A 13,562-nucleotide genomic window follows, 5' to 3' on the forward strand; every position below is an offset into this window, starting at 1 on the left:
GAACATTTCAACACTTACAGTTTTTGGCGGTTTTGTCCGCGTTGGAGTGGGCGTGGCAAAAACATTTTTGGCCAATCGAAAGACATTTACAAGTCTAACAAAAATATAATAAAAATATCAAAACATTTTTTAAAAGTCTGGGCGTGGAATTTTTGGGCGGTTTGTGGGCGTTAGGGTAGGCGTGCAAATTGGGTCAATAAACTTGCGATGCGTCTATATCTCTGCAGTCTGTATGATTAATCTCAACTTTCTAGCATTATACGGACAGACAGTCGGCTATTGATCCTGATCAAGAATATATATACTTTATATGGTCGGAAAAACTTCCTTCTGCCTGTTACATACTATTCAACGAATCTAGTATACCCTTTTACTCTACGAGTAACAACATTTTTTAAAAGTGTGGGCGTTACAGTTTGGGTGGTTTGTGGGCGTTACAAAATGCTTTTTGAAAAATTGATAGAAGTTTACAAGACACAAAAAAAAAGAAAAAGTTTTTCAAAAGTTTGGCCGTGGCAGTTCTGAACGGCTTGTGGCCGTCAGTGTGGTCGTGACAAAAAGTTTTTTTGCTTATCGATAGAAATTTACAAGACTAATGAAAAAATATCAACAAATTTTTTAAAAGTGTGGGCGTGGCCGTTTTGGGCGGTGTGTGGCCGTTAGCGGAAACGCTTCCTTCACCCTGTTACATACTTTTCAAAGAATCTAGTATAGCTTTTTTTGTTACGAGTAACAGGTATAAAAATGTGTTTACTGAAGAATATTGTTTAACCATTAAAACATTGTTTAACCACGGAATTGCAATTCCTCTATAATAAGTACGTATACGATTAATTGGTGGCTCTTTACGTATTTTATTTATGCCAGACATTTCAGCGTAATTTTATTACTTTTTCATTGCTGTATACAGCGATTATTTCAAGACAAGCCAAGCAATTAGACACGACCATTATCTCCTTTTGGCAATTAGAAAACATTTCCATTTCTTATTTAGACATTTTTATTTTTCTCTTATCAAACTACGACTAAAAACAAACTCTCGCATTGGTTAGGCTACAAGGGTAGAAACAAACTAACACAAACAATTTAGCATCATAGGTCATCAACTTAAGCTAACGACTGTTCAGGAGTACATCTTTAGTGTATAATTCCTAGGGTAAAGTCTTAAAAACAAAAGGACATTTTGTTGGTAATTTGCGACGCGCAAGAGTAAAGGTAGACGTAATACAAAACTTATTGAATCTAGAGTTGCCCGTTAATGAATCGTTGACTTTTACGGGTCGAGGTCACCGAATAAGAAATAGCCAGATGAGGAATAAGCGATGGCGTTAGGGATGATTTGCACGCAAAATGCTAGTAAGTTACTGAGTTTGGCGTTGACAGAATGGATGTCTGAGCTCATGATCCATGTGGTCTGGTCTATTGATATGGCTCGCTGGAGTTGCTGAAGGTGCGGCTGCGACTTAGGCGCCTGGCCCGCTCTGCCTGCTCGCTGCGTCCTCCCGAAAGGAGATGAGGTAGCTGAAGGATGTTGCGCAGCTGGCTTTTCAGCAGCTTGGTCTGCGGGCGTTGCTCTGGTGTAGCGGATAGCATTTGTTGCAACAAGTCGTACTGCTTCGGGTGATTAACAGCGAAATCCTTGGGATACTGGCCGTCTCGAAGACTGCGCAGCGTCTTGATCCGCTCCATTTCAGTGCTAAAGTACACGTGTAACTCGAAAAAAATCAGTCCCAATGAATAGATATCCACCTTATAGTCGTAGTGCTGGCCCAAAAGCTGCTCCGGCGACATGTATAAGTGGGTGCCCACCTGCTGGGTGTGGCGGGCACATGAAGGCAGGCCATTCTGATCCCCACACTTGGCAACTTGGTTGGGAATATCGGCCATGTCAGTGACGAGCCCGAAGTCTCCAATCTTTATCTGCCCATCTTGCGAAAAGAATATGTTGCTTGGTTTTAAGTCCCGATGAATCAGTCCTTTTAAATGTACATAGTCAACGGCATCAACGATCTGATGAAAAATGTCAGCAATGTGGGCAGCCCTAGCTTCCGAACGGTTGTCCCTGAGCCAGTCGCGTAGACTCTCCTTACGGCATAGCTGCATCTGGATGTAGAGATACACCTTGCTGGGCTTAACCACCGTTCCGTTTAAAATCGTTGCACTGGAGGGCGTCGGATGGCTTCCGTTTTGGTTGTTATTGTGTTTTTGAGCCAGTGCCAAGGTAAGGGGCTTCCTTCTAGCTTTATTATCGTCATTCGCATCATCACTTCCACTGCTCTTGGGGCGCACAGATTCAATTTGAAACGAGTTGGAGACCAGTTGGTGCTGTGAGTAGTTTATGTTCTTTAGGTCAAACGAGGCCGAATGGATGTCAATGGACACGGAGCTGCGATGGCATCTCTCATGGTCGTCTTCTTTATCGTCATCATCGGTATCATCCTTCTCTTCTGCCCGTAAAGCGGCTGACTGCGACTCGCTGCGGAATTCAATGAGCGAGTCCTCTTCCTCGTCGTCGTCATACTCCTCCCTTATATTCCTGGATGATGATTCACTGGGCAAATGAAAGTCGTGACTGCAAGCTGTGCTATTGGCTGCATCCGAAACCCAGGACAAGAGCTGTTGGTGGCGTTTCTCTTTTAACTGCTCCGCCAATGAAGGCATAGTACTATCGTCCGGGGTCTCTATCTGGATGGAGGTGGACAGCTCGTGGGCAAGCAGCTTGCGATCCTCTTCTTCCTGCCAACCGGTCGGCGGAGTCTCGGTCCAAGACTGGAAGGTTAAAAATAACGAGTTTTATAATCAGATATTTAAAAACTGAATTTAAACTTTTAACTTAAAATAAAGACTTACATGGAAGTATCGCACGATGTTGTGGTGCTCACAACTGGCCAAAGTTCGGGCCTCCCGAAGAACCCGTTGTCTTGAAGCTTCCTTATTGGGTAGCGTTATGCGCTTAATCGCGTACCGGTTCTCATCCAGCTTGTTCTTAGCCTCGAAGACCACTCCAAATCCTCCGCGACCAAGGCATTGCATCAACTCGAAGTCGGACTGAAAGCGGGAAGTGTAATGCTCGCCTGAATGAGTTGTGGACTCCGAAATTGTGCGCTGATTTCTATGTTTAGGTGGGAAGCTAAAACGATGTCCAGGTCGCTGCATCGGAGCCACGGGACCAAGTAAAGCCTGTGTGGATGCTTCGGTGGCCTCGATGGCCGTCTGAACGGGCACATGACGTTCAATGACCAGATACTCTCGCTCCACGCGTTGGTTTCGTTGTCCCATAAAAATATTAAGGATTACGGCCGAGGTAAAAGCTATGACCACGATTTCTTTCCACCAGAACCACAACGACAATATCACAACCTTTACAGGCGCATCGATGTCGTCCAAACTAAAGCCCAAATCGTCATTTATGCTATGGTTGCCATTAGGTTCCTTTCCTTTAGATGTAGGATTGGTAGGCGATTTTGGAGCTGTGATTGCTGGGCGGTCAATTGGAGTATTCTGCGTACCGCACTCTTGCGGGCCCTCCAGTTTGCCAGTGGTGTAGAAGTAAAAACCATTACCATTAACAAACTCCGATGCATTTAATACGGACTGCGCTGCCACAGCGAAGTTTTGATCATCATATGGCATCAGTTCTCCTTCTTGTGCATCAGTTCCCTCAGCAATCATTTCAGGGTCCTCCTGATCTTTCCGGAAGATGACCAGCGAGTTGCTAGTGGCGGCTATCGGCTTCCAGGGAATCTTGGGCATCAGACTGGTGTCGCCTGTAAGCTGCTGATAGACCTTTGTTTGGTCCATAATCTCCTGGCGTAGACGGATTGACTCCTGAATATATAACTGCTTATCGTACATACCCAAGTAGATGGATGGCGGGCTGTGTGGCGCATTGGGCAACTCATTGTCGTTTTGGTCCTGGCCCCAAACCCACTGGGCCGAACTAAACAAATCAATAGTATTCAATTCGTCGGCGGCATTCGTGTTCCATGCACTGACAATTGGGTGATCGAACTAAAAAGAAGACGGAAAGAGTTAGGTATTCATTTAATATTAAAGCCATTACCATTTACCTTGTACTTCCACAGCATAGTCTGTGGCTCACTTTTGCTAAAGGCGCAGATTATTCCCTCAGGCACTAACACCTTGATATCCAAATCCAAAACACCTAGCTCCAGCTCATCGCGCGGCCGTAGTTGGCACTCTGAAGGTCTTACCAGATCCAACTCATGCTGACCTACGCTAAAGTTCCAACGCTCCATTCCGGTCCGGGATTCTACGGCCCGAACCGTCTGCGTCTGGCGGCGGATGACTATAACGTCGTCAAGAAGGGGATCATGGCGCACTATGTAGCCGGCCTTGTCCCTTAACTGTTCCCTGTCCTCCAGCTGATCCTCGTCATCAGGCTCCCTAATGGTGTCGTCGATTGCAAGTCCTTCCTCCGTAGAGTTTACACATCCGTTTAGAGAACATTCATACAACAGCTGGCCAGTGCGAACGGAAACGCCGTAGGACCGTGTCTCCTTGCCTCCGGATATCACCAGATCGTCGCTGAATTTGGCACTCGAGCTGAGTAGGTGCTCCGCCGTAATTGGAATGGGATCGATAGAGTCGCCGTCGAACTTGTAGATGCCGCCACTCAAAGACGGAATCATGCGTACGAACTGCCCATTGTTTGTCAGCTCCAATCGATGGATGCTGGACGAGATTAGAGGCCCTGGTCCGGTGGGCACACTCCAGCGCAGTTTCCCGGACTTGGCAATGTCCAGAGCGCTTAGTCGTCCATCAAGTGTGGAAATGTATAAGAGTCTGTGGATAAATTGAATAACAAAATAATTACAAGTTTGACTTCTTCCATATCCTGATTCAAATTTAATAAAAAATGGAAAGAATGCTAGTAGGTCCAGAATAGGAGTCCAGAATGGAATGATTTGGCAAATTTTTAGTGTGTCGCGAAAGGATACTTGATAAAATATTTATTGCCAAAGAAGTCTCTACTGTGTCTGTATAGGACTTTGTAACTTGTAGGATTTAGAGTGGTCGTGGCCAACATATCTTCGGGACATTGAATAATACATTTTCAAAAGTGGTAGCGAGGACAGTTTTGTGCAGTTCGTTGGCGTTTGAAAGTTGGCGTTCTGGGATCGAAAAAATAATGAAGATAATAGTCAATTATCATGGACGAACACCAATGATTGTTTGGGACTCAAGCATTTTAAAATTGTTGTTTAAATATATAAAAGAAATATATACATACATATATAATATGAATATAGTTAAGATTTATTTAAAGTTAAAAATATTGTCTTTTTTTTCTGTTTTGTACACTTAAGTATACTGAAAATTCGGAATTTTCTGTAAAAAAGAATCTGTTTGTAATGTAAGTTTCCTGGATAACCTGCTTAAAATATTTTAATTCAGAAGATTAAATCTTAATAGTTAAATTTGTAAAATATTTGAAATCAACCGTCTGCTTGGTAGTCGCATTTCAGCTTGCAACTTTCGCGGACTGACCTAATTTTCTTTGTGCTTGCAACCAATTTTATCACGATTGGCATGGGGCAAGAATAAAGTCAACCAAGAAAAGGGGCACACTGGCAAGTCCAATTGACAACGAAGAAAGGGAGAGGGGTGGGAAACTCGCCAAGAAGAAAAACTTAAGGAACAACAAGTGTCAGCTCCCCCCTTCATTTCCCATATCGCAATCTCTGTCTTGCCCACCGAAGAGCCAAAAATGCAGGCCTTGAAAAGGGCAAATAGAGCAAACGGGAGGAAAATTGTGAAATTCGATGAAAACCTTACACAAAACAATCGTAGAAACCAGTCCAGCTTGGCATGCATGCCAAACAACATATCTAGGCGTCTACCTCAAACAAAAATTTAGTTAAGATCTTGCAAATGACTCACCGCATGCTTGATAAGGGCGTCCACTGATTACGGGTTTTCATAGTTGGCCAAGGTGCAAACATGTGGGTTCATACTATCAGATCGGTCCCAATCTTCGAGTTGAACAGAAGCTCTCCGAATTCCCCGTATTAGACGGAAAATAGTCCCAGGATTAACTACTTAAAGTAAAAGGTCCGATCCAAATGGGAGCAAGTTTTCGGATCCGCCGAGAGTTTCGAGCTGTATTAACTAGGCCCTAATCGTACCACAGTCTTCTTTGTCCCCGTTTTAGCTGATTAAATAAGCACTTTTCGAGTAGTTTAACCAAAGATCAAAAATGTGTTTTTTTTTAATCTTTGCCTAGGTGCTAGCTGCTGTTTTCCCACTTGCGCTGCGTTTTAGCGAATGTTCGAGAACATATAAACACAACACACATAACGCACTCTTCTTCTTCGATCCATCCGATACCAGGGCAGCTCTCTAGATACTTTGGATAGGGTACCTACCTTCTTCCAATGCGGCGCTCCTCCTGATCTACACAGTGCACGAGACCAGGTGGATAGGGAGATCCGGCAGTCTGGAGCTCCGAATCTGTAGTTGGGTGAACCGCTTGCACCTGTGCGGGATCAATGGCCACCAGGCCGGCCATGGTGAGCGCTATGATCTGCAGAAGGCTCAGTTTCCGGCGAAGATGCCTCACGATGCCACCCAGGTCGTGCTGCATGCCCATCGTGCGCGCATATAACGTAATCCTGGTCGATGGCGATCGGATGCGGGGAAGGGTGCGGAAATGCAAGTCTCTAATTGGCGGTGACGTGTTGACCTCACTTCAGGGGGTCGGTTGGTGGAACAGCAGCGGCAGTGGCTCCCGGCAAGGTCGGCGCACATCTCCGCATCACTCTTCGTAGTTCTTGCAGCAATCTAAAGCAACTTCGCTATATAATTCCACTAAAACTGGTTAGTTTGTGTTTTTGTTCCGATTGGGCCGCAAAACGCGTAGTGTGACCGAATTTTGAGTACCGTTAAATAACAGTGATGACTCCGCATTTCAGTATATTTCGTGATACCGTAAAAATACCGCTTTTTTAGGCGGGTACAGTAAGCACTAGAAGGTGGGAATAGATTTGCCCAACAATTACGATTAAAAATGTTTCCATTTAATTATTAATTTGAAATGTTTTAGGTCCTTGTTTTGACAGACATAATGAACAAAATATTTCAAATTGAAGTAATATTTTCATAATAATTAAATAAATTATAAAACTACATTTTATTCGTAAAACACTTTGTGACACGCTAAGTGCATTAACATTCCATAGAACTTTAGTTTGAATATGATCTACTTCCTAAAAAATGTTGGGAGTTGTAATATAGGAACGATTAAAAACCAGATTATTCATCATAAGAAATTGCATTTCCTTATTATTCTAATATTTTATTGGGTGGACTGATCTAAAGGGACAAATCGTGTTTATTTCATGTTCATCTCTAGAACTGCAAAGATCTGCAAGGCTACGAATAAGCCCGCATAAATCCCTGCGAACATATTCCTCACAGTATTCGTTCACTATGGCAGTATAAAGACAAGAGAGAACGCTATAGTCGAGTTCCCCGACTATCTGATACCCGTTACTCAGCTAGTGGAAGTGCGATGGAGAGTCTTTAACACTGACAGTTTTTGGCGGCTTTTGGGCGTTACAGTGGGCGTGGCAAAATGTTTTTTGGCAAATCGATAGAAATTTACAAGTCTAATAGAAAAATGAAAAAATATCAAAACATTTTTCAAAAGTGTGGGCGTGGCAGTTTTGGGCGGTTTGTGGGCGCTAGAGTGGGCGTGGCAAAAAGTAATTTGGCAAATCGATAGAAATTCACAAGACTAATACAAAAATGAAAAAATATCAAAACATTTTTCAAAAGTGTGGGCGTAGCAGTTTTGGGCGTTAGAGTGGGCGTGGCAACATGAATCGACAAACTTGCGCTGCGTCTATGTCTCTGGAGTCAGTATGCTTAATCTCAACATCATCTTTTCAAATCTCAAAATCATCTTTTGTAGTTCCTGAGATCTCGACGTTCATACGGACAGACAGACGGACGGACGGACAGACGGAATCGCTTCCTTCTGCCTGTTACATACTTTTCAACGAATCTAGTATACCCTTTTACTCTACGAGTAACGGGTATAACTAGGTTAAGGTTTTCAAAAATATTTGAAACCTTTTTTTCGAGCTTGTCATGTTTGCGGAACTTAAGGATCGGAATTAGCCAAGATCCTCAAAAAATAAAAATTTTCCGAATTCGTATGAGTACTCTGAAACTCCATCAGCTACTTAAGATCTGATTTTAGGGCGATGTGGATGGTCAAGCCTATAGCAAATTTTTTGCAGTGCGGAGTTATGGCTGCTAACATCGATAGATTATATAGCTAAAAAGCCTACCGCCACCTGCATTTACACGTAGTTTTAATTTAATGAAAAGCCAAGAGGGGATTTAATTAAATTTAAAGTGTTTCATTTAATATAAAACGGATATTTTTCCTCCTGCAGATCAGTAATTTAAGTCGGGTATTAACTTAAATCCTTGATGGGTACAGCATCTGTAAAACAAATTAAGGCATGTTAATGTAACGCAATTGTTGGCTGGGGAAAGGTTTGAACTAACGATGCGAATGCGGTGACCCATGGCATGACCTGGCAGGTTTCTATTGAAACGGGCACGCACAGCGCCGGTGTTGCCGTGAATGCGAGTGACCTTGCCCCAGACAGCGCGGACGCGGGTCTTGCGCTCGGGATGCTGTGGGACGCACTTCTTGGTCTCGGCCTTGTAGACATAGACACAACGCTTGCCAACGTAAAAGGATCCGTGCTCCTTGCGGCGGGCGCCCTCAATCTGCAATGAAAAAAGTATCGAATAAATGTTGGTTAAACAATTATTTTACAAAAATCTTTTTATATTGTTGATTGACCGGCTGACCTAATTTACAGAACTGGAATACAGTCCTCTGTTAATTGTACTTTGAAAAACTTTGTGAGGTCTGGACTCATCATATCGAAGTAAAGACTTACCTTGAGGATGGCCTGGTTCTCGTGCTGGTTCCTCAGACCACGCTTGTAGCCGGTGAAGACGGCCTTGGCGAAGAGGCGTCCGTGGCGCTTGTACTTCTTGGCGGAAACTTTAGCCTCGGAGGCGGTGGGCTTCTCTGCCTTGGGGGCTTTGGCGGCCTTCGGAGTCTTCTGGGCCTTGGCGGCCTTGGGCGCAGCAGCGGATTTGGTTTGTGTGTCGGCCATGGTTTACCTATGATGAGAAAAAATAATCGCATTCATCATAGCTATTTGTTTGTTTGGGTATGGTGGTTTCGTTCAGTTTCATGCATTTGATTGAACGAAAGGTACTTAAATATTGGATATTGTGGTGCAAAGCTGCGTTTTGAAGAACAGTACCAGACACTAAAAACATCATTTTATAGAAAACAATGTAGAAACACATTGAACAGTCTTTTAATGCTTCTTAAATTATGAGCTTTGAGGAAGCGATCATAAGAAAGAGGCGATTAAAGTTTGTGTCCAACCGTCCTGAGGCAACATTTACTAAAACACGGAACACTTTATGATTTGCCACAAAACATTATTGAAGTCTTGTTAAAAAATAAAACGGAAGACACAACTGAACGCTGGGATTTAGCAAGCTTCTAATGTGCCGTGTGTGAAGTACGAAAATTGCGGCATCCAGCTGCCATAAGGAATTTGGCAGTGCCGTTAGGATGGTCCTAACAAACAATCACATATCAACTCCGCCAACCGATTTTTGTGCACGTGGGCTGGCGTTTTCAGGTTATTCCACGACTATTTACTGTTTTCCCAATGCGGAGTCTCCAATTTTGGTGTCTGCGGAAACCCACCTTGTTGTTCGATGAATGAATTAACACCGCTAAAAATGAAAACAGAATATTTTTAAAGGAAATCCATCCAGAAATTTATTTTACTTACTTCGCCGGAAACGAAAGCGAAAAGAAGGAAATAGTGTGGCTAAAGCTAGACGGCTCAAAAACGCGATATGATAAAAGTAACAGCGTGCCGTTACCGAAAAAAAGTGCTGTTAGGAGCAAAATATGTATTACTGTTATTAAAAATAAGATATAACTTAATTTAATTTGTTCTACTCAAGAAAGAAGAAATTGGAAAAATCTTGTTGAATAAATCATGATATTTTCATGTAGTTTAAGTAAAAAACGATTATTAGACATTATGTATAAAATTATTAATGTATGTAATGTACTAAACTCAAATATAAGTGTTTTCTTAGCGTTTACTTCGATACGGAACCTTATAACCATTTTTGAATGCCTTACAATTATTATAAAAACAAAATATTTGTCTTTTAGTCCTTTCTTTTGTGTCTGTAATTTAAAAATGATTTAGATAAGGAATAAAATTATCCTTTAAAATAGGCTTTTTATTCTGCTCCACTGCTCGTGGAGTATAAGTGTTTGCTAGATCCGTTGAAAAGTATTTAACGATCTGAAGAAAGCGTTAATGTATGTACATAAACATATTTATATTTTTTTAATCACGATCATTAGTGTTCTCTTGTTTTATATCTAAATTTTATTACTAAACATTTTAAAATTTAAAGATCCATTCTGAGATTTGCTTCTAAACGGTTATCGACAATCGAATGTGGGATTCGGCGACTCGGCGCAATCGCGTTGTGTTTTTTTTCAGTGCCGAAAACAACATCAAAATTTTCATAACAATGTTGGGATATTAGAGACGGCTACAAAATTAAGAAGCACATGTGCCCTGTAAGAGCGAACCGAAGCTGAGAATCGATCGATAGAAGAAGCCGCAGATTGTTGCATAAACCGGGCATCTACCGCACCGAAATCGAAGAGGTGCTCCCTGGGATTCCAAGCGAACTTTGGATGCGCCGTGATGAGCTTGCTGGTGCAAGTGTTCAAGTGGGACCAGCGATGTCGCCTGCACCACCGGGTGGGCATCCTGTTGTGGCGTGGCGTCAAGAAGCAGGCGGTGTATCCGACTAAGTGAGTGGGGTCCTGAATCTTCCTGAAAATTGCATAACACGTCATATGTACAGACTTGCTGAGGTGGGTCGTCTAGTGGAGGCACGCGACGACCGGTACGAGACGGGCCAACTATTTCTGCACCGCATCTTCGGCTACCGCGGCGTTATATTATTCCCCTGGACAGCCCGCGTTTACGACCGGGATCTGCACAATCCCGGCAAGATCAACGCGACCACGACTGCGAGCGCCAATACGACGCAGCAGCACCGCACCAAAGAGGCTTCGCTTCGCGTGAAGGCCAACACCTCCGCTCCTCCGACGGCTGCTACCGCCCAGAGAGGCGATGCCCCCACCTCGGCCGCCTTCCAGACGAACGCCGACGAAGGCACCACCAACGTGGGAACTGCCTCCCAAGTGGATCCCAAGGAGGTCAAGGGCAAGGTGCAAACCTTTTATCAGGTGCTCATAGACACCCGCGACTGTCCGTACATTGTAAGATGAACCGAGCCTTGCTTCGTTCGTTAACTAATAAGGCGTTTCGTATCTTGCAGCGCGCCCAGACCGAGGCGGTCACCTTTCTGGGCAACCAGGACTCCAATCGCAGCTTGTACGCTATCCCGGGGCTGGACTACGTGGCCCACGAGGACATCATGCCTTATAGCTCCAGCGAGAAGAGTCCGCTGCAGCATGAGCTGTTCGATAAGTTCCTTACACACGCTCCGGAGGCGGACCCGCCATTCGTGGGCCAGGACACGCTGAAGGCTTGGCAGGAAAAGAACCATCCCTGGCTGGACATGAGCGATGTGCACAAGGAGACCACGGAGAACGTCCGTATTACCGTGATCCCCTTTTACATGGGTTGCCGCGAGACACCTGCTAGTTCAGTCTACTGGGTGCGTTAATAAGTAACGCCATTGTTTAGTATAACGTAATAAAATACCTTTTCAGTGGCGGTACTGCATCCGGTTGGAAAACCTTGGCGAGCTGAGCGTGCAGCTGCGCGAGCGACACTGGCGCATTTTCTCATTGTCCGGAACCCTGGAGACGGTGCGTGGAAGGGGCGTGGTGGGCCAGGAGCCCATTCTGAGCCCCCGGCTGCCCGCCTTCCAGTACAGCAGCCATGTGAGCCTGCAGGCGCCCAGCGGCCATATGTGGGGCACCTTCCGGCTGGAGCGCGAGGATGGCTACTCCTTCGATTGCAAGATTCCGCCCTTTTCACTGGAGAGCAAACCGGACGACCTGGGTCCGCCCACACCGGCCACGACCAGTCCCCACGATAAGAAGCGCGGTGATAGCGATTAAGAGGCAATTGTTGACCCGTAGTTAAATGATTTTAAAACGCAACCTTTTTCTGACAATGCATGCGTACATGTGTTTAGTGCAAATTACAATATTCAACAAGGACGCAGAACCCAGTTCGTTTCTCAGCCAAGTCGCACGTTGTTCGGTTTTAGGTCAATTGAAAAGTCAAAGGGTCTTCGGTTGTCGCGGGTGTCAAAGAAGCTCAGCAGAGCGTCGATTGCCGCAGTCTCTGTGGCTGTTTTTAGATCCTCGCCGAATCCCTTTCCTAGCAGCTGGCGATTGGCGTAGATGCCTACTTGGTAGGCGGCTAGAACCGTGTTCTTTCCGCAGTCTGCAAGCAGGCGGGGCTCCGCTTCGCCCAGTTTTTGCTCCTGACAGATGTTTTCCAGCAGCTGGATTGGTTCCTGGGGAGTCCACACCTCCAAAAGGTCCCTTTGATTCAGCTGCGTGCAGATAAAATCGCGTACAAAAAGAAAAGCCTTCTCAATTCCACTGGAACTCGCCAGGGCGCCAATAACTGCATGTAAAGATTTGGCCAGACTTTCGGCCGAGGGTGGGTATACCGTGGACTGAATTAGATCCTTAGTGCCCAGGTGAGAGGAGACGTGAGCAAGAGTTTCGGTGCTTAGTAGAAAACTGGCGATCGCCTGGAGTCCGTCATTAGGGACCTTCGGTAGCTGGTGCTGCAGGAAGGCCTCGACGTAGGCACGGACAATGTGCTGGCCCTTCTCGACCAAATCGCTATTGTGAGGCATCTGGAGGTCAGACTCTTCAATGCCTAGCTGACGACGACGATCCTCCTCCCGCTGAGCAAACGATTTCTCTGTAAAGGCACGCTGCAACTGCGATACGTCAAAGGATTCGCCCAAACGCTTGCTGAAGGCAAAGAGCTCTGAGCGCTGGTTCCACTCTACGAACCCTGCTCGCCGCTCTGGTTTTTGTGGTCCTAGCTTCTTCTGCCGGTGGGCAAGTTCACGTAACGTTGGCGAAACCCATCGCTTGATGTGGCGCCTTGTTTGCACTGCCCACAATCACGATTAATGACTGGTATTATTTGTGTCCAGATTACTCACCAGTGCCTTTTAAGAGCTTGACACGATCCAGGAGACCAGCGGCAGTGCGTAAAAATGACATCTTTGAAGCGATCTTAATAATAATTAACGAATATGTTTTCACGCATGGGAGCCAGTGTTGAAGGTTATACGGGTTTTTGTAGCAGTGATGGCGAGCTACATAACTGTAAATATGTATTCAAAACTTATTTATTTCAATGGAAGGAATGGATACCCATTCTATTCAATCTTTCTACTAAACGTTTATCATTTTATCCACCACAATAGTAGTATGTATGCGAGTA

At 44.7% G+C, this 13,562-nt stretch overlaps 4 protein-coding genes across 5 annotated transcripts; 1 reads left to right on the top strand and 3 right to left on the bottom strand.

Annotated features, from left to right (window-relative positions):
• Positions 1 to 982: 982 nt before the first annotated feature.
• LOC122620891 (eukaryotic translation initiation factor 2-alpha kinase) lies at positions 983 to 6,892 on the bottom strand. Of its 2 annotated transcripts, none has more exons than XM_043798564.1 (4): positions 6,390 to 6,892; positions 4,071 to 4,806; positions 2,851 to 4,011; positions 983 to 2,769 (listed from the first exon to the last, which is right to left on the bottom strand). In XM_043798564.1, exons 1-4 carry the CDS (start codon positions 6,611 to 6,613, stop codon positions 1,420 to 1,422), a joined length of 3,471 nt encoding a protein of 1,156 aa, XP_043654499.1. In that variant the 5' UTR covers positions 6,614 to 6,892; the 3' UTR covers positions 983 to 1,419. The 2 variants fall into 2 exon arrangements, with proteins under 2 accessions (XP_043654499.1, XP_043654500.1); XM_043798565.1 differs by lacking the exon at positions 6,390 to 6,892 and adding an exon at positions 5,905 to 6,310.
• Positions 6,893 to 8,374: 1,482 nt separating this feature from the next.
• LOC122620316 (60S ribosomal protein L35a) lies at positions 8,375 to 9,972 on the bottom strand. Its single transcript, XM_043797723.1, has 5 exons — positions 9,867 to 9,972; positions 9,779 to 9,807; positions 8,946 to 9,174; positions 8,542 to 8,769; positions 8,375 to 8,476 (listed from the first exon to the last, which is right to left on the bottom strand). The coding sequence occupies exons 3-5, from the start codon at positions 9,165 to 9,167 to the stop codon at positions 8,453 to 8,455; spliced, it is 474 nt and encodes a 157-aa protein (XP_043653658.1). The 5' UTR covers positions 9,168 to 9,174; positions 9,779 to 9,807; positions 9,867 to 9,972; the 3' UTR covers positions 8,375 to 8,452.
• A 603-nt stretch (positions 9,973 to 10,575) lies between these two features.
• On the top strand, positions 10,576 to 12,307 carry LOC122619419 (polymerase delta-interacting protein 2). The gene is made up of 4 exons (XM_043796351.1): positions 10,576 to 10,921; positions 10,975 to 11,395; positions 11,455 to 11,796; positions 11,852 to 12,307. The coding sequence occupies exons 1-4, from the start codon at positions 10,812 to 10,814 to the stop codon at positions 12,203 to 12,205; spliced, it is 1,227 nt and encodes a 408-aa protein (XP_043652286.1). The 5' UTR covers positions 10,576 to 10,811; the 3' UTR covers positions 12,206 to 12,307.
• On the bottom strand, positions 12,250 to 13,438 carry LOC122619421 (39S ribosomal protein L44, mitochondrial). The gene is made up of 2 exons (XM_043796353.1): positions 13,279 to 13,438; positions 12,250 to 13,226 (listed from the first exon to the last, which is right to left on the bottom strand). Exons 1-2 carry the CDS (start codon positions 13,337 to 13,339, stop codon positions 12,328 to 12,330), a joined length of 960 nt encoding a protein of 319 aa, XP_043652288.1. The 5' UTR covers positions 13,340 to 13,438; the 3' UTR covers positions 12,250 to 12,327.
• Between the last annotated feature and the right edge of the window lie 124 nt (positions 13,439 to 13,562).

The sequence above is a fragment of the Drosophila teissieri genome, chromosome 3R, assembly GCF_016746235.2.
Source record: "Drosophila teissieri strain GT53w chromosome 3R, Prin_Dtei_1.1, whole genome shotgun sequence".
Taxonomy (NCBI): Eukaryota; Metazoa; Arthropoda; class Insecta; order Diptera; family Drosophilidae; genus Drosophila; species Drosophila teissieri.

Bases quoted from the DNA above. Each gene is read 5' to 3' on its own strand.
- LOC122619419 (XM_043796351.1), top strand. From the start codon at position 10,812: ATGAGCTTGCTGGTGCAAGTGTTCAAGTGGGACCAGCGATGTCGCCTG. The intron at 11,396-11,454 runs GTAAGATGAACC...CGTATCTTGCAG, and splicing joins CCCGCGACTGTCCGTACATT to CGCGCCCAGACCGAGGCGGT. The intron at 11,797-11,851 runs GTGCGTTAATAA...ATACCTTTTCAG, and splicing joins CTGCTAGTTCAGTCTACTGG to TGGCGGTACTGCATCCGGTT.
- LOC122620316 (XM_043797723.1), bottom strand. From the start codon at position 9,167: ATGGCCGACACACAAACCAAATCCGCTGCTGCGCCCAAGGCCGCCAAG. The intron at 8,770-8,945 runs GTAAGTCTTTAC...TTTTCATTGCAG, and splicing joins AGAACCAGGCCATCCTCAAG to ATTGAGGGCGCCCGCCGCAA. The intron at 8,477-8,541 runs GTTAGTTCAAAC...TTTGTTTTACAG, and splicing joins TGGGTCACCGCATTCGCATC to ATGCTGTACCCATCAAGGAT.
- LOC122620891 (XM_043798564.1), bottom strand. From the start codon at position 6,613: ATGGGCATGCAGCACGACCTGGGTGGCATCGTGAGGCATCTTCGCCGG. The intron at 4,807-6,389 runs GTAGGTACCCTA...ATTTATCCACAG, and splicing joins GAGCGCCGCATTGGAAGAAG to ACTCTTATACATTTCCACAC. The intron at 4,012-4,070 runs GTAAATGGTAAT...TCTTCTTTTTAG, and splicing joins CTATGCTGTGGAAGTACAAG to TTCGATCACCCAATTGTCAG.
- LOC122619421 (XM_043796353.1), bottom strand. From the start codon at position 13,339: ATGTCATTTTTACGCACTGCCGCTGGTCTCCTGGATCGTGTCAAGCTC. The intron at 13,227-13,278 runs GTGAGTAATCTG...GATTGTGGGCAG, and splicing joins CAAGCTCTTAAAAGGCACTG to TGCAAACAAGGCGCCACATC.